Source organism: Gymnoscopelus braueri, assembly GCF_963280865.1.
Source record: "Gymnoscopelus braueri genome assembly, chromosome: 24".
In the NCBI taxonomy this organism is placed as follows: Eukaryota; Metazoa; Chordata; class Actinopteri; order Myctophiformes; family Myctophidae; genus Gymnoscopelus; species Gymnoscopelus braueri.
The window spans coordinates 13,601,525-13,628,506 of record NC_137626.1 but is presented as its reverse complement, the minus strand read 5'-3'; the positions used below and the strand labels follow the sequence as shown (position 1 = coordinate 13,628,506).

Below are 26,982 nucleotides of genomic sequence, written 5' to 3'. Positions count from 1 at the left end.
TCTATGCTGTTCAACTCTATGCACCTGGCTTGTGAAACCTGCTCCCCAAAAACAATCCAAATTATTTGACATATTACAACTTATTACAACAAATAGTTACTTTTCCTAGTAACTAGTTACTTTCACAATAGAGTAATTCAGTTACTAAAAGTTACTTTTTTGGAGAAGTAACTAGTAACTATAACTAATTACTTTTTTAAAGTAACGCGCCCAACACTGGCCAGGACTTACATGGGAAGAAGAGAAGCTCAGTCTTGTCCGTGTCCAGCTTGAGGTGGTGAGAAGACAAGACATCCACTGTGAGATGTCAGCCTGTCATGCAGCGATGCACTCTTCAACCTGTAGTCCATTAGCCAGAGCCCCAAAATTGAGCAATGATTATCGAAAGAGTGGGCAAAACCATACCTACCGTAATTTTCGCACTATAAGGCGCACCTGAATATAAGCCGCAGCAGCTAAATTGAATGATTTGTACATATATAAGCCGCACTGGACTATAAGCCGCGGGTGTAAAATCCATAGATTTAGGAGGTCCCCTAGTGGCCGTTAGCTGTAAAAATCCATAGATAAGCCGCACCGTTATATAAGCCGCAGGGTCGAAAAATGGGAAAAAAGTCGCTGCTTATAGTCCGAAATTTACGGTATATTAAATTGTTTATAGGGTCAATATAAGTAAATAAATATATGATAACCTTTCCACAGGAGCAGCTTTTTAATATTTATCACACATTTTGTTATTTTCCCCGTACATGACAGGTGAAAAAATTATAAAATAAAAAAAATAGTTATCATAATGAAACTTCCCCAGTTGATTACTTACATGAAGACAATGATTTAGTTTTCTGAAATTGGATTTGTAAACAAAAAAATGCATAATATGGCAAATAACTTAAAATATATGAAGAAATGAATGATACCAATAATCAAAATAAATAATATACTATGGTCAAAATAGGCTGATAGCGTTAATCTTGTTGATCATAATTTGTCTAGTGTCCTAAACCTGCTTTAAATGTCAAATTAATATAAATGGTGTCATATTGGCCTAAATTCAGTCATGTACTCTATTTCTCCTATTCTACTTTTCTCTCTGTGTGCAAGGCCACTGCAGCTTCATCTCTGCCACTAACGTTGTTTTGAAATGTCGGCTCCTAGAATTTAATAACAATAAGTAGATAGTGAGTTAATCTCGGAATGTTTTGAGAACACTACATCTCGGTGTTCTTCTCCAATGCATAACCCTTCTTTCAGTGCCACGCAGTAACCACTGACCAGTGACCGGTCAGAGCCGAGGTCAACGTGTTGTTTGAGACATTTGGACGCTGTTTGTCCAAAGATAAACTGTCACACCATATTCATCATCTACATCATCTACCATCATCATCCTCATCTGACGACGACATAATCATCACTCTCATCCAATCCAAGAAGTCCACCTTCGCCCGGAAACTCATCTATGTCACATCCTATGATGTCATTGTTTATGTTACCTAACTGATAACGGGCCATGTAAAAGTCCAGTCTGGTCGTGCTATGGGTGGGAGAGACACGACCGATGATGCCTGCAATACCTGTGATACTGTAACCTTCCCAAGTCTCTCTGTCTGGCTAAAGATATAATATAATCGTTATAACCAATGGCTGCCTGTATTCGAGTCTGCTTTTCTTTGTCGCCTTTATGAAAGTGTCTGGTACTTTGTGTGGGTGATAAGGAAAAACAGCTCCATCATAGGCCATATTTAATCATTATATATTATATTAATAATAATATATATATATTGCTGGAGAACCCAGTAAACACCTGTCTGTCCGTGTGCTGGAGAACCCAGTACCCACCTGTCTGTCTGTGTGCTGGAGAACCCAGTATGCACCTGTCTGTCTGTGAGCTGGAGGGGTTCTCCAGCTCACAGACAGACAGGTGGGTACTGTGTACCCAATGGTGTAAAGTAACTTAGTACATTTACTCAAGTACTGTACTTTACTGTACTCAAGTACTGTACTGTACTACAATTTTCAATTCCAATTTTACAATTCTCACAACACGTCGCGATGCGACGCTGAGCTTGTAGGTATGCTATTTTCAAACATTTAATAGTACTTTTACTTTTGGTACTTCTACTTTTAAAAAAGTATATTTTTATGCCAATACTTTGGTACTTTTACTCAAGTAACATTTGGAACACAGGCCTTTTACTTGTGACAGAGTATTTTTATATTGTGGTATTGCTACTTCTACTTAAGTAAAATATCTGAGTACTTCTTCCACCACTGCCAGTACCCCACCTGTCTGTCTGTGTTGTGGAGAAAACATACCTGTCTGTCTGATCTGTCTGTCTGTCTGTCTGTCTGTCTGTAAAACACCACAACACTATTAAAAGTCCTATCCATAGAATGGCTGTGACATTACATTCATTCCATGTATTCCATATACAAAGCCATAGATCACTCCTATGCCCTCCTGTGTCAGTGAAATGTATCACAGCCTTCTAGGGCTATAAAGGTCCTATCCTTTAACTAAAGGTCCATGTCATTACAGTTCTCAGAGAGCGTCCATACTCACTCAGAAACGTGTTGAAATGTCTCACACACTCTCTTCTCCTCCAGCCTAGTGTGTTAGTTGACCAGCCACAGCCCATCTTGTTATTAATGTCAGCTGGTTATGGTAGAAATACTGAGTGAAAACCCAGCTCCAAACACACAAACATACTGATATATCCACACTGATATTAATCCCTGGCTCTTCATTAACCACATTATTGAACATCTCTGTTTTCACCTGTTTCTCTCACTCTCACACTGTCTTCCTTCCTCCTTTTTAGTCCCGCCCCCTGTCAGAACGTGCTATGTTGACTAGAGTTGATTGACACCTGGATGGCCAATGACATTGCTTCCATGAGCTTGGTATAAATGTAACATAATGCAGTGTGTCAACAGAGAATAAATGGTGTCATTCTAATGGCAAACATCACAGTATGTTCATCTTACAGAGCTTTATATTGCTATAAAACTAAAAGTGTCAATGTTTGAAAATTACATGTGTACAATAATCTTTTTGCTTTCTCAGCCACTGTTACGGACCCTGCGGTCCACGTGTCGCTGTGTCGCTGTGCGCCGTGTTTAGAGCTTGTAGATCTGCTACTTTTGATGCTTTGGTGTGACACTGTAGTATGATCAAGTAGGGGTTAATTTACCAAAAAAAATAACGTTAGAATATGGAGATCAGAGGTTTCTGCCCGACAACAACGATATGTATCACTGCTGAATTGAGTACAATGGACCACGATGGAAACAAGCCCCCTGGGGCTTTTTGTGTTATCCTTTTTACATAACCTTTGACTGTACTTGTACTTGTACTGTTACTGCTAATAAAGTATTCATTCAATCAATCAATTGTGTGTGGTCCTTATTTCATTCACGTATAAAGATTAGAAGCATTGTGTGTGGTTATTATTACATTAGATAAGCATTTGCAGACTTGTTTGACAGCACTATGTGTTTACTACAGTACTACACTACTGTTTGATTGATTGTTTGTTTGCCTTTTCTATTAAATATGTAGGATTCATGTTAATGAGTATTTTCAGACAGTTAACCACTTAAACTCTCAATACTTGTATTTAGTCTACTTTTTCCCCCCATACCAAACCTAATTGCCGAAAATAGCAGATCTACAACCTCACAACACCTCGCAGCGCAAGGCAGTGAGAGCTTATAGATCTGCTATTTTCGGCTAATGTTCCCATCACAATAGAGATGCTAGGGTTCAAGTGGTTAATGTTAAACAAAGTTCCAATCACACAAAGATTTGGATTTATTATTATTATTATTATTATTATTAAAGACTGAAGCAAAACAAGGTGACTTTCTTACCGTATGTGTTTATTCAACCCGATCTCCAGAGATTACCGTAACATTGCACGGAACGAGTGCACTTCATTCCGTGGATAGCCGCCTCGGAACTCCCGAATTGCGTGCATATGTACGGCGCTCCCTTTGTGATAAAACCATTTCGGAGGCGCGCAGTCACAGGCGAACTGTCACCCCGTGAAGGACCACCGAGGGAGCTAAGGCGACCGAGTTGCCGTCCTGAACGGTGGGACGTTCGCCTGTGCCTACTCAGCGCCGTTTGAGTTATGTACCGATAGGCACAGAATCGTAAATTTTTTTGTGGGGACTGCTCTGCTTCCGGATTTTTCCGGGTTGCGACTGGTTACGCCCACGTGGGACTCGCCGTACATATGCACGCAATTCGGGAGTTCCGAGGCGGCTATCCACGGAATGAAGTGCACTCGTTCCGTGCAATGTTACGGTAATCTCTGGAGATCAGGCTGGTTTATTAGAAAGCATGTCACACATGATGGTTACTATAACATAAGAGTTAATAAGCACAACATTGTATAACCCATCTCAATGTCCCATACAATGAATTCATAGGTCATTACATACCATTTGACCAAAGACATGGCTTTGATAAGCACAATAAATCAATACAATCATAGGTCATTACATTACATTAAGAAAAGGCTGAGACTAAGGAATAAAATCAATAGAAACAGTGGAATGATGATAAAAGGAGGATGTGGGGTTGATGTTTATTCTTCTCTCTCTGTATGTATGTATGTTTCCTTTCTCTTTGTAGAACCCATTTGTATATTTATACCCATGTTACTTTGATGTGTTTCTCCTTTGCTATAATGTGGAATGAACTACCAAAACCCATTAAAGATCTGGACTCTCTACCCAAACTCAAAGCTAAACTAAAAGAATGTCTGACCTCAAAATACAAAGTGAGCATAGTTTAACTCCTTGAACGCCTTGCAGTGGTGGAAAAAGTACTCGATGCGACGCATTGTGAGCTTGTAGATCTGCTATTTTCAAATGGCCGAAATGTTTATATGGCTGAAATGGTTAATGTGTTTTGTAATAATAATCAGAATCTACAAAGTAACTAGTAACTGTTTTCAAATAATTGTAGTGGAGTAAAAGTACAATATTTGCCTCTGAGATGTAGTGGAGTAGAAGTAAAAGTATAAACAAATTAAAATACTCCAGTAAAGTAAAAAATACCTCAAAATTGTACTTAAGTACAGTACTTGAGTAAATGTAATTAGTTACTTTACACCACTGACAGCATCCTATGAATAACCCTCTATGTCCAAAACTGTTACTTTTCAGGATTCAAGTTCAAAAATATATAAAAAGTAGCAGATCTACAAGCTCTAAACACGCCGCTTTGTGCCGCGTTTCGAGCTTGTAGATCTGCTACTTTTGATGCTTTTGTGTGACGCTGTAGTGTGATCAAGTAGGGGTTAATTTATGAAAAACAACACAAAGAGTTAGAATATGGAGATGAGAGGTTTCTGCCCGACAACAGAGATATGTATTACTGATGAATTGAGTACAATAGACCACAATGGAAACAGGACGATCTACAAGCTCACAACGCGTTGCGCTGCATAACTCTGTGTGTGTACCGTGTGTGTGTGTGTGTGTGTGTGTGTGTGTGTGTGTGTGTGTGTGTGTGTGTGTGTGTGTGTGTGTGTGTGTGTGCGCGCACGCGCGCAGCAGTGTCTCCAGGACACATGACGTTACTGTACCTCCTAGATCTGACACAGAGACACTGAGGAGGAAACCCCGCACGCAAACCCAGCACAGAGTGGTTCAGTGAAAGTGCACTGGTAGGTGTGTAGGTGTGTCAGTGTGCTAGATAACACTTTGTAGAAAGACAGACTTCCAGCTGAACAGTCTACATACACGGCTACTCTGTTAGAGCGACGGAGACGGAGGACAGAGTCAGAGGGACGGACAGAGAGTTTAGTCACCTCCCTATTGTGACGGACATGGTAATCGTTGTCATCATCATCACATATCAGACTCCAGGATTTGTCATTGTATCCTAACCTACAGTCATAACCCCCTCCTCTCCTGTTGATTCCTCTGTGTGTCACTGATATATAAACCCATCTACTCCACTCTACCTCCCAGTAACAGTGGTCAGGCAGACTCTCTCTACACAGAACCTGGTGAATGGAGTCAAATCTGTCTGGATGGTCAGGATATGGTTGCTCCTCCCTCACACGTGTCGCCTTCTTGTTGTTCTCAGACAGAGAGAGGTTTCTGTATGCTGTGTTTGGATCCAGTGTGAGTTCACACACATCTGATGAGAGAACAACACACAACACAACACCAGTTTACTATCATATAGAACTTCATAATAATGTACAAATGTAACTTATTAACCACTATGAGCACTGTTTCAAAAATGGCAGAAAATGACAGATCTACAAGCTCTCAACGCATCATGTGATACATGTACTTTTACTCCATATTCTAACTCTTTGTGTTGTTTTTCATAAATTAACGCCCTGCTTGATCATACTACAGCGTCACACAAAAGCATCATAAGTAGCAGATCTACAAGCTCGAAACGCGGCGCAAAGCTTGTAGATCTGCTACTTTTACTGTTTTTGAACTTGAATCCTGAAAAGTAACAGTTTTGGACGTACAAGGTTATACAGAGGACGCTGCTACCAAGGTGTCAGTGGTGTAAAGTAACTAATTACATTTACTCAAGTACTGTACTTAAGTACAATTTTGAGGTATTTTTTACTTTACAGGAGTATTTTAATTTGTTTATACTTTTACTTCTACTCCACTACATCTCAGAGGCAAATATTGTACTTTTACTCCACTACAATTATTTGAAAACTTTAGTTACTAGTTACTTTGTAGAGTTTGATTATTATTACAAAACATAAATTACCCACTTCAGCCCTATATACATTTCGGCCATTTGAAAATAGCAGATCTACAAGCTCACAATGCGTCGCATTGTGAGCTTGTAGATATGCTATTTTCAAAGGATTTTTATACATTTGAAAAGTTGTGAAATGGGACATTCTGCATAATGAGTACTTTCTACTTTTGTTACTTTAAGTACATTTTGATACCAATACCTTTGTACTTTAACTCAAGTAACATGGGTATAAATATATAAATGGGTTGTACAAAGAGAAAGGAAACATACATACAGAGAGAGAAGAGAATGATTTTATTCCTTAGTCTCAGCCTTTTCTTAATGTAATGTAATGACCTATGATTGTATCGATTTATTGTGCTTATCAAAGCCATGTCTTTGGTCAAATGGTCTGTAATGACCTATGAATTCATTGTATGGGACATTGAGATGGGTTTTACAATGTTGTGCTTATTAACTCTTATGTTATAGTAACCTGTGTATCATGTGTGCATGAAAGTAACTAAGAACATTTACTTAAGTACTATATGTAAGTAACATTTTGAGGTATGTGTACTTTACTTGAGTATTTCCAATTTCCAATACTTTTACTTCTACTCCACTACATCTCAGAGGCAAGTATTGTACTTTTATTCCACTACAATTATTTGAAAACTTCAGTTACTTTTCAGATATAAAAAGTTACAACGTGCAAGCTTGAAGATAACCTTTGAGTGACACACTTAATGAGTGGCGACTGAGAACTTTAATCCATGAGAAGCAGATATACAAGCTCACATCATGTCACTTTTTTCCCCCATACTTTTTGAGTATAGTCCACTACATCTCAGAGGCAAATATTATACTTTTACTCCACTACAAGTGGATAGTGGGATCTACAATCCCACTATGCTTCGCGATGCGACACATTGTGAGCTTGTAGATCGGCTATTTTCAAATGGCCGAAATGTATATAGGGCATTAACTGGTTTTGCAATATAATCAAAATCTACAAAGTAACAAGTAACTAAAGTTTTCAGATAATTAAAGTAGTAAAGGAGTAAAAGTACAATATTTGCCTCTGAGATGTAGTGGAGTAGAAGTAAAAGTACAGAAAATTGAAAATATTGCCATTTTCAAAAGATTTTTATACATTTGAAAACTTGTGAAGAGGGTCATTCTGCACAATGAGTACTTTTTACTTAAGGTACTTTAACCCATTAAGGCTTTTTTGAAAAAACTTATGTTGCTATGTCAGTGGTTCTCAAACTTTTTCATGTCAAGGACCCCAAAATGTATATGTATTTGGCCACGGACCCCCATCTCAAAATATTTTGTTCCAGGGACTCCCAGAAGCAAAGATAGCAAATCTACAAGCTCGTAGTGCGGCACTCGGTGCCGCGCTATGAGCTCAAATCTAAAAATGACACAGATGCGTTCCACGTCTTAATGGGTTAAGTACATTTTGATACCAATACTGTTGTACTTTTACTAAAATTTTGAATCCCTGACTTTTACTTGTAACAGATTTCTAAATTGTAGTATTGGTACTTTTACTTAAGTAAAACATTTGAGTACTTTTTCCACCACTGCTGATAGCCTAGTGAAAGTGAATGAAATTCGCTCTGGTCAAACCCCATTCAGCAATGAATTAATTCTGCAGTTTAAAGGTGGCCTTACACTACGAGATAATCGGGGTCTTAAACAACCCTCCCGAGTATCGGGGGAGCGTGCCCTACCCCAGACTATACACGAATCCACAGAGCGCTTCCCTGTAGGTATGGCACCGCCCCCTTTAGGTAGGCCGCCATTACTGCGGTGTCAATATCAGCGTAGTAGCAGCTGACTGATATTGACACCGCAGTAATGGCGGCCTACCTAAAGGGGGCGGTGCCATACCTACAGGGAAGCGCTCTGTGGATTCGTGTATAGATCGGGAGCGAATCTCGGGCATAAATATCATCTAGTGTGAGGGTTCAAAGATCCAATCTTAACCCTCCCGAGTTGCTCACAGGACGGACGGCTTTATACAAGGCCTACTTTATATCTTATCTCAGATCCTCTTGTTAGATCTCCTTTCCCACTTGCCCCCCCCCTCCTTCTTCTTCTTTTTCTATGGAAATAACGACACGATGGGAACCATGGACGAATTTCACCCACTTTTTTACACCACTGGCATGGTGGGAAGAACTTCTAGTTTTATACATTTGAACCCATTAAGGCCTGAGGTTCCGATTCTACAAAATGTCTTCTAAATCCTAACAGTTTTTGAAAAAACGTATGTTTCTATATCAGTGATTCTCAAACTTTTTCATGTCAAGGACCCCAAAATTATATGTATTTGGCCGCGGACCCCCATCTCAAAATATTTTGTTCCAGGGACCCCCAGAAGCAAAGATTTGAGTTCAAAATGTTTTCTAAAATAGCAGATCTACAATCTCGTAGCGCGGCACCGAGTGCTGCGCTATGAGCTTGTATATCTGTTATTTTTCAATAGCGCATAGTGTAAAATAATGCTTTTTAGCTCAAATCTAAAAATGACACTGGGTTAAGTACAGTTTTATACCAATACTTTTGTACTTTTACTCAAGTCAATTTTGAATTTCGGACTTTTACATACTGAGTATTTCTACTTTTACTAAGTAAGTAAAACATTTTTCCACCACTGATATCCATTCACTGCAATAACATACAGTTGTTTTGTTTTATAAGTTAGGCTATACTATATTATGTTTACAATCTATGTAAGCATTTTGGTATGAAAGCCAGCATTCTTAATCCTGTATCATACCAACCAAACCGCGTGTATATCGGTTGAGAACTCAGTCAGTTGTGGTGCTTTTCATGCCTCAATAAGCTGAGTTAAGCTTCGATGCACGATGGTATCGTCGATGTACTAGCCCACAAGCGTTGCGGAGGTGACTTGTTGTGTGTTTAAAGATCGGCGATTTTTGACACGCGATACCGTCGTGTGTCGAAGTATAACTTTTACACACGACGGTATCACGCGTCGAAAATCGCCGATCTACACAAACACAATGTTCATATGGCTGTGTATGGAAGACATGCAATAATAATAATATAATAATAATATAAATCAAAGTGTAAATTGGTGTCATGTGGCTACACAGCACCATGCACAGTAAACACTGTTCATTTCAGAGTGTAGAAGAAAGGACTCCTCTGCACACTGTCTTCTTCATTGTAATTAAGACTAGAGATTCATGGAGAACAGGAGCAACGTTTCAAATGGAACCAAATGGACCCTTATTTGTACTCAAATGGACCCTTAAGCTTCATTTATACTCACTGGCTTTCAGTGGCGGACAGTAATGAAGTACATTTACTTGAGTATCTCTACTTTACTTGAGTATTTGTATTTCTGAATACTTATTACTTTCACTCCACCACATTATAAAGACAAATATTGTACTTTTGACTCCACTACATTTCAAGGAAGGGAAAAACTACATTATTAATTAACTACTTAACCAATTGAACCCCAGCATGCCTACAGTATACTGGGGAGAACATTACACCAAAAATAGCAGATCTACAAGCTCACGACTTGTAGATCGGTGGGCAAAATAAAGCGGTCCAAGTACAGTTGTAACTCAGGTCTGTTTAACTAATAATACAGGGTTTAAGTGGGTTTAATAGGGCAGATCTACAAGCTCACATGAGCTTGTAGATCGGCTGTTTTCACTATTATTCATTGTTTTTCCTGGAAAATATTTGTGTTGGTCTAATTTTGTAAAGAAAATCTACTTTATAATTGATACTTTTGAATGCTTCAATATTTTTAAAAGCATGGACTTTTGAATACTTATTATAGTTTTTCTTTATGTTTCTGGGGACTTTTCATATATATATATATATATATATATATATATATATACTATAGTGACATGCAGTGAAGCTTTCACCAGGCTTAGGAATTGAACCCCAGACTCGCTGTCAGGAATCAGAGCCCATGTGGTACGTGCCTTTACCACTCGGCTATCAGAGCCCCAACAGGAAGCTATTGATGGACATTGTCAAAATAAAAGCTCCAGATAGTTTCTATGTCTTAATGGGGAACTCAGGATGAGGCTGTTTGTTTTAAATCAATAGATGTTCCTTAATTGCAAAGAAAGTAGTTTACTCAGTATTTAAAGGGATACTTCACTTTCACATAAAATAAACATTAAAAAAATATATTTAAAAAAAATGAAAGAAGTTATGGCAAAATAAAGGCCCCCTCACACATTAGTAGGACACTCTAATGCGTGAGGGGGCCATGAATTTTCCATTACTTTTTTCATTTATTTTTAATATATTTTTTAAATGTTTATTTTATGTGAAAGTGAAGTATCCCTTTAATTGCTTATAAGGTGTTTAAAGTATGTCTCTTTTAGAGTATTGTATCTCCTAGATGTAAACAAACCAGTGGTTGTACTGATAAACTGTATTTCAAAAAGTCAAAAGACAGTGAAAGTAGCCGATATAGAAGCCTGAAATGTGTCATGATGGGACACGTTGCGAGCTTGTAAATTGTCTCCCTAATATAATAAATGTCTCCCTAATAGTTAATGTTCCTTATTTAAGCCCACATCAACATTTGATTAATTAGAAAGAGGCTATCTTTAATTAAATCACTCCTGTTTGGTGTGCTCTTACAGGCCAGAGAGTTTACATTCAGTGAGGAAGTGCTGAAAGCTTTGAGAAGTACAGTAGGTAGCCTACTTTTTTAATTTGTTATTTTGTTATGTCATAAACCCCAGGAAATATAATGCATCTTGTGTTAATATAAACACATTACAGTTATGTTAAGTGAAAGTCACATGCTGCTGTTTATATGAGCTGTTCTACATAGCAGGGTGTGTGCTGCTTTGATTTCATGATTGAAACAGAATAAACACTTACACTTCCTCACACCTGGTTGCAGCCTGCACTCTCCGCCATGGTGAACACTGGGGGTGAAGGAGAGACAAAGTCATGCCTGTATATTCTATTTGATAATAGAAACAATGATAGATAATGCATTCATGCCATTAAACATTAAATACTAGTGCGTGGCAACGTGTCGTCAGCAAGGGGGCGTGGCACATAGCGTAGTAGCTGCAGCCATGTTGGGGGTCAGAGAGTATATAAAGATGAACTTTAGACTAGAGAGTGAAGGTCTGTGTTTGTAAACATTTACTTATTTGCTGACTACATACTGAACGGGATGGATAAAAATTACCTTGCACTCAACATATTATGGCAACTAAATGTACGGCAAGCTACCTAGTCATTTTTGCGAATGTGCTGGGTAAATAACATTTTCCCTGAAGTTAAAACACATAGTAATTTTACCGGATAGCGTCATGACGTTGAGCATTGATTTCAACCAGAGAGAGTCAGTCCGTCACTTTGGATAGCAGCTGCCAGGCAGCATATGCTTAGATTAATGTGGTGCTTAATATCTAGACGAGAGACAGCGTGTGACAGTCAGCCCGTAGCCTAAAACTGTTCAGTGACAAAATGCTTCAGAGCAATGTTGACAATGCTTTGAGAAAGGTGAAACTTATACGTGTTGCATGAAGAATATGGCTTATCCTAAGATGTAAGTTAAAGCTCTGTTTATAGGGAGAGGGGGTGACAGAGAAAAGAGAAAAGCAGGCATACTGAATGAAATGAAGGGATTGCGATTGCTTTTTATTTGTTGTGAGCTTGTGTGCATATACAGTAGGTGCATAAAGGTTTAAAGTGCTTTTCATAGACCTGGTTGCTTATTTCTCTCGCAAAATCCGGCAACACTGGTCACGACACAGCTGTCTTGTATGAAGAATTAATGTGGCCGTTTAAAAAAAAAAGAACAATGTTGACATTTCAAGATATGTCGTCTGTTATGGGATTTATAAACTGAGCAAGTCTGCACCATAATAAAGTATGTAATAGCACAGAAGAGTCACTGTTTAAACCTCCGTCAAAAACCAGGTGATCCACGTCAAGCTGTATGATTAGCGTCATTATTATGTAGTCTCTAACCCCCATCATGGCCCCCGTTACCAAGTTTTTTTTGCAAGGCCCTATACAGCATCACAGTATGATTTCACTACTATTAAACAACTAAGAACGTTTGCACTGACTGGCAGCAAGTCTCTCCCTACCTGAGGGTCTGCAGTTGTCCAGCAGAGCGCAGCGTGTCTTCAGATCTTCCTGGGTGATTGTAGCTTATATCCAACACTTTCAGATGGGGGTTGGATCTCAGAGCTGTGGCCAGATAAGAACAGCCTTTCTCTGAGACCATACAGCCTGACAACCTACACACACACAGAGAGAGAGAGAGAGAGAGAGAGAGCCAGGGGCCCATTTCGTTTTTAAGTTGCTTGATTTAGTATATATTAATCAGACAGGCCCCCTTTCTATACAAACCGAACATGTCACTACATTGCTTATTTCTAGCCAAAATGTTTTCAAATACATATTTTAGACCATTTAAATTTAAAACTAGCTGTACAGAACGTCATCTTGAATGAGAATCAAAAAACGAGTAGCCCTGTTATTAAAATCAGATGTGTTTGGAGGAACATGCAGCTATGGGAATCACACAGGTGAATGAAAGCAAGATTTATTCATAAGTTATTGCGCGTTTGACAGGAAGTAATTAAAATTGGACTGATATGGAATTATGGATATCTCATTTATATAAAAGGTTAAGGAATACTGACCTGAGGGTCTCCAATCTACTGTCTGGACTCCCCAGTCCAACGCAAAGCGCCTTTATTCCTCGATCCCGCAGCTCATTATTAGACAAGTCCAATTCTCTAACATTAGAGTCGGAGGTGAGAACTGATGATAACCCCTCACAGCATCTCTCGGAGAGGTTGCAGCCACTCAGCCTAAAGAAACAATAGCGCTAAAATTAGATGTTTCTATTTTCTTTCCTATAAAAGAAATATGATATAATATATATCCATGTGTTAGTTCACCTACAGAACTCTTTTGGAGGCTTTAACCACTGGCAGCAGTCTTAGAAGAGCTTCTTCTGAAGCAGAGTATTTCTTCAAGTCAAACACGTCCAGCTCCTTTCCTGATGACAGCAGCATGAAGGCCAAAGCTGACCACTGAGCAGGAGAGAGTTTGTCTGTGGAGATACTTCCCGAGGTCAGGTACTGTTGGATCTCTTCCTCTAGAGAATGGTCATTTAGCTCATTCAGACAGTGGAGCAGACCGATTGCTTTCTCTTGAGAGAGATTTTCCCTGATCTTCTTCTTGATGTACTTGACTGTTTCTTGGTCGGTCTGTGAACTATTTGTTGTCTGTATGAACAACCTTTTTAAGAGAGTTTGATTGGTTTCCACTGAGAGGCCCAGCAGGAAACGTAGGAACAAGTCCAGATGTCCGTTTGGACTCTTTAAGGCCTCATCTACAGCACTCTGGTAAAGGTTCTTCTTAGATTTGTGTCTAATTAGCTTGGAGAACTTGGAGTTTTTTTTAGACATTAGGTTGAGACCATCATTCTTGAATGAGAGAAAGACATAAAGAGCAGCCAGAAACTCCTGAACACTCAGATGAACAAAGCTGAACACCTTGACTTCGTGTAACCCACCCTCCTCTTTAAACATCTGTGTGAACACTCCTGAGTACTCTGAGGCTTCTCCGATATCAATGTCACACTCTTTCAGGTCTGATTCATAGAAGATGAAGTTGCCTTTCTTCAGCTGTTCAAAAGCCAGTTTTCCCAGAGCCAGAATAGCCTGAATATTCTCTGGATTCAAGTCCGATTGTCTCTGATCTTCGTCCATCTTGGCATTCTGATGTTTGAACTGAACCACTATGAAGTGGATGAACATCGCAGTCAGGGTCTTCGGCAGTGCACCATGCTTCTCTATTCTCAAGATATTCTCTAGAACTGTAGCAGCGATCCAACAGAAGACTGGAAGGTAACACATGATGTGGAGGCTTTGTGAATTTTTGATGTGTGAGGAGATTGTTGTGGCCTTGTGCTCATCATCAATGAATCTCTTTTTGAAGTACTCCTCCTTCTGGGGGTCAGTGAACCCTCTCAGCTCTGTCACCCTGTCAACAGAAGGGATCAGATTGGCGGCTGCAGGTCGTGTGGTTATCCAGATGCGGGCAGAGGGAAGCAGTTTTCCCGTGATGAGGTTTGTCAGTAGTACGTCCACTGATGTTGGCTTTGTGACATCAGTCCAGATGGCATTCTTCCGGAAGCGTAGAGGATACCTACACTCATCTAATCCATCAAAGATGAACACAGTTTGGGTCTCTTTGTTGCAGATCCTTGCTGTGTTGATTTCACCAAAAAAGTGTTTAAGAAGTTCCATCAAACTGTACTTCTCATCCTTCACCAAATTCAACCTTCGGAAAGTGAATGGAAACACGAAGTGGATATTCTGGTTGGTTTTATCTTCTGCCCAGTCCAGAGTGTACTTCTGAGTTGAGACTGTTTTACCAGTGCCAGCCACTCCCTTTGTCAGCACTGTTCTGATTTTATCTTCTCCAGGTAAAGGCTTAAAGATGTCTTCAAGTTTGATTGGTGCTTCTGGTCTGAATGGTTTCCTGAACGCTGTTTCAATCTGACTGACCTCATGTTCATTACTGACCTCGCCACTCTCTTCCTTTGTGATATAGACCTCTGTGAAGATCTGATTAAGAGGTTTGTTTGGAGTTTGACCGATTTTTGTCCACTCTTCCCAACACTTCAAGTCCTGCTGAAGATTAGACTTGAGTTGTTGAGTTTCTAAATGACCAAAAAAAGAAAGAAAAAAGGTCAGTAAGTGCGTCTTATGGTAAATGTGGTCCTTAAAAGAGAGGACTTGATAATCCTGAAGTTAAAAGGCCAATTGTTTGTCTGCTGTTGTTGCCATTTAACAGTGGTAGGACTATGTAGCAATCTTTCATTTGAGATCAGATGAATTATTGACATATTTAAACAACAGTTCTAAAACCGACAGTCCCAATCCTTGATTCTCATTGGCTGATTCCTGTGATAAAATACTTATTCTGGATGTGCACCGTGCATGGTGTATCTCTCTAAACTTGGTGTGTCACTCTAAACATTAGAGAGACACCATGCATGGTGCACATCCAGAATAAATATTTTACAAAGCACACATGGGCAACTGGTGGCCCGGGGGACACATGCGGCCCCCACCTTCACTTAATGCGGCCTGCAGGTTAATATCGGAATACTGATATATTATTGATTTCAGCTGTTACAATTCCAAACATGCAAACATGACCCGCTTTAATTATTTCAGTCTATATTAGTACCGTAATTTTCGCACTATAAGCCGCACCTGAATATAAGCCGCAGCAGCTAAATTGAATGATTTGTACATATATAAGCCGCACTGGACTATAAGCCGCGGGTGTAAAATCCATAGATTTAGGAGGTCCCCTAGTGGCCGTTAGCTGTAAAAATCCATAGATAAGCCGCACCGTTATATAAGCCGCAGGGTCGAAAAATGGGGAAAAAGTCGCGGCTTATAGTCCGAAATTTACGGTAGCTTAACTCTTCCAGTGCCATGCAGCAAATCTTCAAATCATCATATCTTGGGTTCTGAACATGTTTTTCCCCCCAAAAAATAAATAAATAAATAGATTTATTTTTTTAATGACGTCTTTTCATGACGTCTTGGCTCTCAGGGCGTCAGGCCTCGTGACTGAATGTTAATGACTAGTATAAAAATTCTATTGTCTTTTTTATGTCCAATGTATTTGTATTTAGGTTCATAAAGTTAACATAAGTATAACTAAATGCATTTTGAAATTAAATTAAAATAAATACTTTTCAGGATTCCAATTCAAAAATGGCAAAAATAACAGATCTACAAGCTCAAAATGTGTTGCACTGTGACACGTTTTGAGCTTGCAGATCTGATATTTTGGCTACTTTTGCATGACATAGAATGGCGAAGTCAAAAGAGGTGTCTGCACAGTATGCAATGTGGCCCTTTGGAGTGAGTGTTGAAATATAGTGTATATAAATATACCCTCTCCATCATCAAAGTTGCCCACCCCTGCTCTATAGGCTCACACATCATTTACCCTGAAGTAAAAATTGGGCCAATGAAATATTGTATTGAAATAAAATACACTGACAAGAAATGGCTAATTATTTGTACATACAATATAACAATCAAACATTGCAGGTGGTGGGACGTTTTGTCAGAACAATTGATTATGTTTTTGTTTTTGTTCTGGCTCCTGGTAAGATGTTACCAGCTTTCAATTCAATTCATAAAACCAGTTTGGAGGCCTGCTGTCCATTATCACAAAGCTGTGACTAAAGCGTTTCTTACTGCTCTCCATGTTAAAGCTGTGAATAGTTTTTCACTGCTCTCCATTCTGTGAATAAAGACTTTCTTACTGCTCTACTGAAGTTTTGAATACTTTCTTACTGCTCTCTAGATTGTTGGCAGTTAAACCAATCAATCAATTTACTATAGCATTTTGTTAAATGTGAATGATCATTAGTAAAACAGTTCTGCCCATGTTCTTTCATAGTTCTTTCATTCACCATCGGCTTCACACTGCAGTTCAGCAGGTGGGACGGCAGCTTGATTGTTGGCTGAGTCTTCTGATGGAAGTACAGGTCCTGCATAAGGAGAAGAGGATAATAAAATGGGCTCTTAAATGGGATAGATTATCTGACATCTATCTTGTATCGAAGATTGTAGGTACCTGCCACCTGACAATGATATGCCCAGAATAGGTTTCATGTGGTTAATCCTCTCCAACATGTTAAAGCTGTTAATAAAGACTTTCTTACTCCTCTCCATCATGTTAAAGCTGTTAATAAAGACTTCCTTACTATTCTCCATCATGTTAAAGCTGTTAATAAAGACTTTCTTACTGCTCTCCATCATGTTAAAGCTGTTAATACAGACTTTCTTACTGCTCTCCATCATGTTAAAGCTGTTACTTTCATACTACTCTCTAGAAGGTTGGCAGTTAAATCAAATGTTTCATAACTCACCACTGTTAGCTGAGTCTTCTGATGGAAGTACAGCTCCTGCATAAGAAGAGGAGTAATGAAGTGAGTTGATATAATATTCATTTAATGGGATTCTTGTCATTATCTAGGGAGGAAGACATTCATATCTAGCCAGTAGATATCACACGGTCCTGTTAACCAATATACAATTGGGAAAATAAGTATTGAATGTGTCAACCTTTTCCCCAGTAGATATCTTTCTAATGGTGCTAATTAACACCTATGAAGATATCACAATATTAAAGTCCGTAAATAATAATGATGTTGAATGACACAGGGATAGAATTATTGAAAATTCTAATTGAAATACATTTTGTATGTTTTGAATGACTGTTCTTGTATGAAGAAACAATTCATCCAAACAGAATGTTGGCCTATTCCTATACACATATTGGGCCTAAATCTGTTCTTAACTTCCTACTATATTTGAGTGTAAAGTTTGATGTATATTTTCTAAGTAAAGTCTAACGTGTGATTCAGGAAAGGCAGTGTAGAACCTTGATTTGCGCAGATCACTGGTCTATCTCATGATGAATCCCAGGCAACAAGCACGTTCGGGAAACTAATTATTTCCGTCAGTCAGTTGCATGTCAGGCTTTACATTTTCCTTCATATTTGTCTCACTCATAGCTGACATCAATGAACATGTTGATCAACACTTCAACAGCAACACAGCGACAAGTATATGTCCCTATATCTTAGTATATTTTGTATTTGAACGCAACATTAGTTAATTAAACTTTGCACACACACTCCCAGGAGGCAAAGGAAGAATGTTACATTGTGTTCTTGAGTTAATACCAATGTCTAGTAGAAATGTCATGTAAATAGCATCATTGGAAATGTATTTATTGGGGGAAAGATTGATGCTTTCAATACTTTCCGCCACTACCTTGGGCTTGTGGAGCTGAAAATAAGGTGAATTTGTCTGGACCACTAAAGTGACATTACTTCAAATTTCTAAATGAGGTGATTTCTATTCATTTATTTGAGAACAGAAGCTCCAAATAAGGGCAACAATATTGCAACCAGATCCTATTTTAATTTAGTTGAGGACATAATACTGTAAACATGATGTTGAATGTGTTTTGTGTTTTTTTTCTGTGTTCTGATATTTTGAACATGATTTCCTCAACTATGACATAATAGTACAGAATGTCAGTTTTTTCTGGACTACAGCCCATGTTTCCTCTAGTTCCAGTCAGACCTTCGCCTCCAATCAATCAAATTGTTAAAGGTCCCGTCACACATATGTGTTTGGTGGGCGGAGGTTCCATCCACTCCCATTATATGGGAAAAAACTGAAAAAGACCGTCTCGATGCGTTGACGGAGCTGATGCGCGTGCACTAGCGTGAAGTTCAACGCATCGGGTTCAACTATGAACTATGACCGGCAGTGATAGGCACCAACCAATGGGACAGATGTGTCATGCGTTCACTCCACTGGGCGGGTTTTCACTTGTAGTTTTCTTTCAGTGATCCAGCACTCCATATACAGGGTGAATACAAGGCAGACGATCCCAAACAAACAGCCAGAAACATGCGCTCGTATTTCAATGCAAACATCGTTATTGTTGATGAATGGCCTGAATACTTTGCACAGTTTACCCATCTGAATATCTTATGTGAGCATAATATAGAATAGCAGAATGAAAAAATATTATCCCAAATAAAGAAGAAGTTTGTATTAATTATGCAGTTTCACATACAAACGTGGGCTACAAAAAACAAAACATCTCAGTGCTTTATTGTCATAAATTGCACCCTTCTACCATTATGAATCTGCCATTCATATAATTATTGATGTCATTCACATGCACTTGTCTTAAACCCTCTATTCTCAGTAAAAATGGACCAACGTTTTCTTGGACGCTTTTTTCTGCCAACACCAAATCTCTTTGAGAAAAATAGACGATCTACAAGCTCACCACGCGTTGCGTGGTGAGCTTGTAGATCGGCTATTTTTGGCGAATGTTCTCCCCAGAATAGGCATAGCTGGGGTTAATTTTGTTGATACTATTCATAATGATGTAATGACATTTTCATATGTGTTAAGGTGTGCTAATGTTTTCATATTGAAGGATAATATGGATAATCTTTATTTTGCACGTGCATATGTTTCCATGTTGCTAGAGTACATTCCTCTGTCCTCACTTCTACAAATAGCACTAGTCAAACAACTGCACATCCGGAAAACCGGCACTTTGTTCGCACTGTCCTGCACCGGTTGCTCAAAGCCCCGGAAGATGACAAAGAAAGAGATGGAAATGGGAGGAATAGAAGTGCCACATGGACTTGCGATCAGATGTGGCTTTCTGCCGTGACTGTGTGACCGTACCTTTCAACTGTCAAATACCTAGCCAGACTGTACCAAGTTGTCAGGGAAGAGAGAGGGGTGTGACTGAAGTTGTTTTTGTTAGTTTGGCTTTTATTTTGAATTTATTTAGTTCATTATGTATGTGTTTTAACCTGTATTAGGTTAAATAATCATTTTTATCGTGTGTGCAAATATCAACGATGTTAGATGGTGTTTACATATCGTCATAAGCTATTGTGGGAGTGTCATGGTGCCCTTCACTGCGGAGGTGCTGCTAGATAAGGTAACTGACACCTTAGAGCACTTTTAACAAGGTGTGTTGTGGTTGATAGCGATCCCCAATAAATTGATCAGCCGGCAGGCTAAGCCTGGGAGATAGAAACTTGTATGACGCTCAAACTAAAAGGACTCACGTCCAAACGAAAGCTCAAGTTTAAAAATGCTTTACTACAGTGTCACCAAATATTAATGTCCAATAAATATGTAATAAATATGTGCAAAGATTATCTCTCCCAGCTCACCCTACCCCACAGTCAAACCAGCCTTCAGGTGAGCAGGTGAGGATCATTATTTGTAACGTGCTGGAGGCCACCCACAGAGACACTCCCACCATCAAAGTCACAAATCAATAATCCAATCCAGTGAACGAATACAAATATAAACCCCATTTGGCTCCTACAAGGTGATTGACATCAGCTGGAGGGGCCAGTCTGACTGTAGCTACAGGAAACATGGGCTGTAGTACATTGTAGTCCAGGAAGAACTGGACTACATTCATTCTGTACTGTGATGTCATAGTCGAGGAAATCATGTTCAATACCAAAACACAGAAAAAACACAAAACAAAGTCAAACATCATGTTTATTATGTCCTCGACTTCATTAAAATAGGATTTGGGTGAAAAATCTGTAAAGTTGCCCTTTAATGAGGAATCGATTTCTGTGAGTTTTTCATATTTTTTCTTTCTTTCTTGACAATTCATATATATATATGTTTTCAAAATGAAAACATATATATATAATGTATAATTGATGTTCAGAAATATTTATGAAATATTGTTGGAACTGACTGCATCAAAATTGCTCCTTATTACCAGGTGTGTCTAGTAATGATAGTAGCTGAAGGCCATTTTGGCCGAAACGTGTCCACTCTATGGGACTGCTGCTAAGAATAATATTGAGGTTGTTGTAAAAAAAAAAAAAAAGGGAGGTGGGGGGTAATTTAGTTCCATCTGTTCTTACCAAGTCTCTCCAACAGGTGGGGTTCATGTTGTTCAAGGCCACTGTAAAACGCTGCTCTGGTATCAGTTCCCCCTGGATCTAGCCTGACTGTGTACAGTTCCCTCATTTGGTCCATGCTTGTCTTCTCAGCTTTAATCCTGGCATAGAGCTCAGGAGGGACAATGGCTCTGTCTACTAAACTGTCTACTATAGGCATGACCATGGAAACCTTTTGAATCAACACTGCCCTGTTCTGGATCACAAAACGTGCTGTTTGCAGGAGAAAAAGACAGTTGAGTTAAATGCATCACAATTATGTCACATCAATGAAACATAAAGCTGTCTGCATTCCCTACATCCCCACATGAATAGTAGTGTAACAACTGGTATTTATATTTTGGAATAACAAATTGATTTGTGTGTACACACACACAAAATGTTTGACCAGTCAACAACCTACACACTGTTTACCTCAAGTATTGAATTGTACCACGGACAGAAAAAGCTCACCTTTTTCTGCATCCTTTTTTTCTGAAGTCAAGCTGTCAACAGCCTCCTGTTGTACACAATCATGTTATGTCAATAATATCATGCTATTAAAGCAGCACTATGTAACTTTCCTCTTCTACCCTGGATTTGAACTTGGTTTCCTGCGCAAATGCAGATTTTTTTTTACCATTGAGTTAATAGAGTCTGCCTGCTTGCTCAGGGGATACATTGAATCTTGACCTTCAGGGCAAAATTTGTGTCAAATTTGTGTCTAGGTGAGACATGGCCTTTGACACAATCTAAATGTCTCAATAGAAGAGCAGCCAGACAAAATACAACCACCCCAATTATATAAGTTATAGTGTATTATAATGTATGTACCATACAGATTGGACAAAATTACATTTTATTCATTACAAAAAGGCACATAGTGCAGCTTTAAACAACACTATGTCTTGTATGGTATTGGCTACATTAGTGGTTTTCAACCTAAAACCAACCACCTAGGATGTTTTGATGTTATATTGTATATAGAATAATCCCCCATTTTTGTCAGCATTTCAGTATTCTTTCAATACAACAGGTCATTGGTCCTTAAGCCCATCAATTTATACATCAGGGTACATGTTACACCCCCCTGTATGAATGAATGAACCATTGTAGAGCGCTTTGAGTAAGTTTGAGTACTTAGAAAAGCGCCATATAAATGCAATTCATTATTATTATTATTATTATTATTATTATTATGTTGTGTGAGCCTATAGAGACACACACCATGGTGCACATCCAGAATAAATCATTAAATACATGTCACCACAGGGTGATGCAGAGGCTGCAGACACAACTGGACTAGAGAGCATTGAGGTGGGAATGTGGGTCACATAAAGCCTCCTCAAATGGACTACCAAGTTTAAGCAGCAGCAACAATGAGCTTTAGATGTTGCTTTTCCGTTTTTAATACAGAGACATTTATGAATATTCAACAGTTTAAGTAGCTATAGTTAATGCCAAGCAATTATATTGAGGGCCAATGTGAAAACAAAATGTATAAAATGTGACCTGTTCCCTAGCTCTTTTTGAAGAACAGCACTTGGTGTGTAAGCTGTAATGGACATAACATGAGCTTTTACTTGATATAATGTGCAATATATTTGACAAATAAATAATAATAATAAATGTATTTGGTAGATTGCAACATCAAACGTAAAGCGATCAGATCAGTCGTACATTGCACATTGGGTTAAATTGCAGAGTTTTAAGGTAGTTTTAATTCATGTTACTGTATATAGAAAGCGGTTAGGAAGTAGCCTACACGCACATCCAAACATTTCAACGGGTCATGTATCCGACTAAATACATTGTGAACAAAATGAAAGGGTCCGCACACCGTCTTGATGCTCCCAATAATTTAATGAATGAGCGTTTCGGCCGATGTGGCCTTTTCAGGTATACTGAGCTGAGTGAGGAGACAGTCTATGACAGATCCATAGATAAGCCATTATTATTCCTATGTGGCCATTAGGAAAAAAAGTCAACACAGTCAGATGTATACAAAAACAAATGCAATAAAGCAATATAAAAAGACAAGACTAGTATATGTTAGTTACAGGAAAGGCTTGATGTCGAATTCCTCGTTTAGACCATGAGGAGCCATAGAATTAAGATAGTAAATATGAAATATTTCTTGTTGCAGTAGGCGGCGCTCCTGATTGCCTCCTCTGGGGGGCTGTGTCACCTTTTCAATGCCTACATAACGGAATGAGCTGTGGCCTGCCTGTTGAAAGTGCAGAGCCACAGGATTTCCTTCATCCCGCATCTAATATTAAACCGGTGCTCGCTGATGCGGGTGTGAAGGGGTCTGTTGGTCTTTCCTACGTACTCCAAGCCGCAGGGACATTTAATAAGGTACACCACATTTTTGGTACTACAGGAAATTACACCGCGGATCTTCACATATTTTCCACTGTGGGGGTGTGTGTAGGTCTTACACTTTGTCGTGAAGCTGCATTGGGCACAACTACTTCACCTGTTGTTCCCATAGGGAATGTTATACAAAAAGGTGCTTTGCTTCTGTTCGGGTGTATAAGATCTCACCAACTGGTACCTCAAATTGGGAGGGCGTTTAAAGACCACAGCTGGGGCTTCTTTAAAAACAGTATTGAGTCTTGGGTATGATTGAATTATATGCCAGTGTTTTGCTTTTTTTTTTAAATCAAACCCCATGAGTGAGTACCTGAGGACACAAAAGGGAGAATTTTCCTTTTGAGGTCGAATTTTAGGTTTGAGGCATTCCTCTTGCGTCATGGCTTTAAAAAAATCAGAAGCGACATCAACCCATTCCTGTTTGTATCCTCTTTCTATGAATCTATTGGCCAGATCAGTAGCCTGTGCATTATAGCTAGCGTCAGTGCCCTGTGAAACTGACTGATGGGGCAGACTTCGATATCAAGCCTTTCCTGTAACATTCTCTCTGCTTTGAGGTTTCTGGTTCAACAAGGTTGTATAAGATATGCCCCCTTGCTGCCTAAAGCATTGTACCCAGTCACATACTAGTCTTGTCTTTTTATATTGCTTTATTGCATTTTACATTTTTGTATACATCTAACTGTGTTGACTCTCTGTATATAGCTCAGGGATCTTTTTTTACCTGATGGCCACATAGGAATAATAATGGCTTATCTATGGATCTGTCATAGACTCTGAATTCCAAAGGGGCGTTGTCTACGGGTGCCTTCACTCAGTGATTTGTGAATTCTGCCCTCTTTTGTCTCTTTATATACCTGTCTCCTCAGCTCAGTATACCTGACGAAGGCCACATCGGCCGAAACGTTGTTGTTTTTTTGACCGCTTATTCATTAAATTATTGGGAGCATCAAGACGGTGTGCTGACCCTTTCATCTGAAAGCCGTCTGAGGACAAAGGTTGAAGCTGTTTACCTGCTCTGAGGAACCTTTTGTTTCTCCAGAATCACCATCATCCACTCTGGACTCCATCTCTTTACACTGCTGTTGAAAGAGATTATTCATTATTGAAGAAACTGTGTGTGTGTGTGTGTGTGTGTGTGTGTGTGTGTGTGTGTGTGTGTGTGTGTGCGCGCGCGCGCGTGTGCGTGTGAGTGTACAGCAGTCAACCAATCAGCACAAGCTTATCACAGTCTCCATCCATAAAAACACATAGAGGGTGTATCTGATAAGCCCTTAGACCATACATGGGCAACAGGTGGCCCGAGGGCCACATGCGGCCCCCACCTTCACTTAATGTGGCCCGCAGGTTAATATCGGAATACTGATATATTATTGATTTCAGCTGTTACAATTCCAAACATGCAAACATGACCCGCTTTAATTACTTCAGTCTATATTAGTAGCTTAATGACTTGTATTAAAATTCTGTTGTCTTTTTTTAAGTCCAATGTATTTGTATTTAAGTTCATAAAGTTAACCTAAGTATAACTAAATGCATTTAAAATTAAATAAAAATTTTACTTTTCAGGATTCCAATTCAAAAACAGCAAAAAAAAATCTGGATTACAATTCAAAAGTAGCAAAAATAGCAGATCTACAAGCTCAAAATGTGTCACGCTGCGACACGTTTTGAGCCATTCTATGTGTGACATAGAATGACGATCAATTAATTTACGAAAAAAGTTCAAATACGGAGATAAGAGGCGTCTGCCCGACAGTACATGCAATGTGGCCCTCTGGAGTGAGTGTGGAAATTTAGTGGCCCTCTCCATCATCAAAGTTGTCCACCCCTGCCTTAGACTGATAACAACTGATAAGGGCCGATAGGACAGGTATAACTGACCAATCAGTGCAAGATAAAATACCAAAGTGACAACATGGTGGCCATGGTTACAAAAAAAAAACATAAAACTGCAAAGCCCCATTTTCAGCAGTTATTACTTTATTGTCCTAATTATAAACTGCTGATTAAATGCTAATTGGTTATTTCATTGATACACCATTGCAATTGTGTTAACACACCTGAAATCTGAATCACACCTGAATTATTCTGTTCAATACATTAATTAATTGTCTTTCCTTGGGTTGCAAATTAGTGGCATTCTTAAAGTTCAATCATGCTTTTCCGTTTATAAAACAGAGACATTTATGAATATTCAACAGTTTAAGCAGCTATAGTTAATACCAAGAAATTATATCGAGGGCCAATATGATTTTTTTTTAAATAAAGTTTGACCTGTTCCCTAGCTCTTTTTGAAGAACAACACTTGTGTGTAAGCTGTAATGGACATAACATGTTTAACAAGCTTGTGATATAATGTGTAATATAGTGGACAAACGAAAAATAACAATAATGAATGTATTCGGTAGATTGCAACATGAAACACTGTATAGCGATCAGATCAGAGTCATACATAGGTGTCATACTATGTGTGTGGTCATCTATTTATAAAGTAGTTTTAATTCAGGTTAGTGTATATGGAAGACACAGGCAGTAAACCTACAGTCATGATGTGTGTGGTCATCTGAAAGCTGTCTGAGGACAAAGGTTGAGGCCGTTTACCTGCTCTGAGGAACCTCCACAATCACCATCATCCACTCTGGACTCTTTACACTGCTGTTGAAAGAGGTGCCGATTTAATCAACACACACACACACACACACACACACGCACACGCACACACACACACAGCCTATATCAAATATCAGAATGTTTTACTCCCTAATATGGGTATATTGTACAGTATATGGTTTGGGCTCTAGATCAAAGTAACACCCAGAGACAGTAGCAACCATCACTGTGACTTCCACTCTGGACTTTGGACTTGACAAATGACATGGACAGGAACAGCAGGGAGCACAGAAGCACCAATAATACACAATACAATCATAAAATCATCAGTGAGGGAAAGGAAATGCCATAACCATAACCGTTTTAACCACTTTCAGACATGCACTGTATTATGGAAGGTTTCCAGAGTTCTGTTCGTCATTTCCGTTCATGAAAATATATTTTACATTAAATGTTTCTATTTCCATTTCTGCTAAGCAGCAAGCTATATATGCTTAGATGTTTTTTTATTTATATTAGGGTAAATTTGCGCGACTGTAAAGACGAAATGGATGTGGGGAGGAGGCTTCACATCCGCTTTATCGCTTGTTCATGATCAGAGCGTCCGTGCTCCAGACTGTATGACCAGAAGATTTTGAAAATTGTGGGAAGCAACAGTCTGGCCACGCAAGACTACAATGGGTGGAGCCTCCCCTCC

At 39.0% G+C, this 26,982-nt stretch overlaps 1 protein-coding gene across 5 annotated transcripts in view; it reads right to left on the bottom strand.

The window, feature by feature from the left end:
• LOC308080684 (protein NLRC3-like) overlaps positions 1-26,982 on the bottom strand; it is a 414,646-nt gene that overhangs the window by 382,028 nt on the left and 5,636 nt on the right. For 3 of the 5 annotated variants that reach the window (XM_080422614.1, XM_080422613.1, XM_080422615.1), the window contains exons 4-5: positions 26,277-26,330; positions 24,686-24,754 (exon numbers count right to left, since the gene is read on the bottom strand). In XM_080422614.1, coding sequence (XP_080278740.1) covers positions 24,686-24,754; positions 26,277-26,330 — 123 coding nt within the window. Of the gene's footprint in view, positions 1-4,391; positions 6,158-11,641; positions 11,689-12,870; positions 13,024-13,431; positions 13,603-13,696; positions 15,465-17,246; positions 17,325-17,705; positions 17,742-21,281; positions 21,531-21,770; positions 21,817-24,685; positions 24,755-26,276; positions 26,331-26,982 lie in introns of those variants that run through there. The other 2 variants (XM_080422616.1, XM_080422617.1) reach the window with 2 other exon arrangements.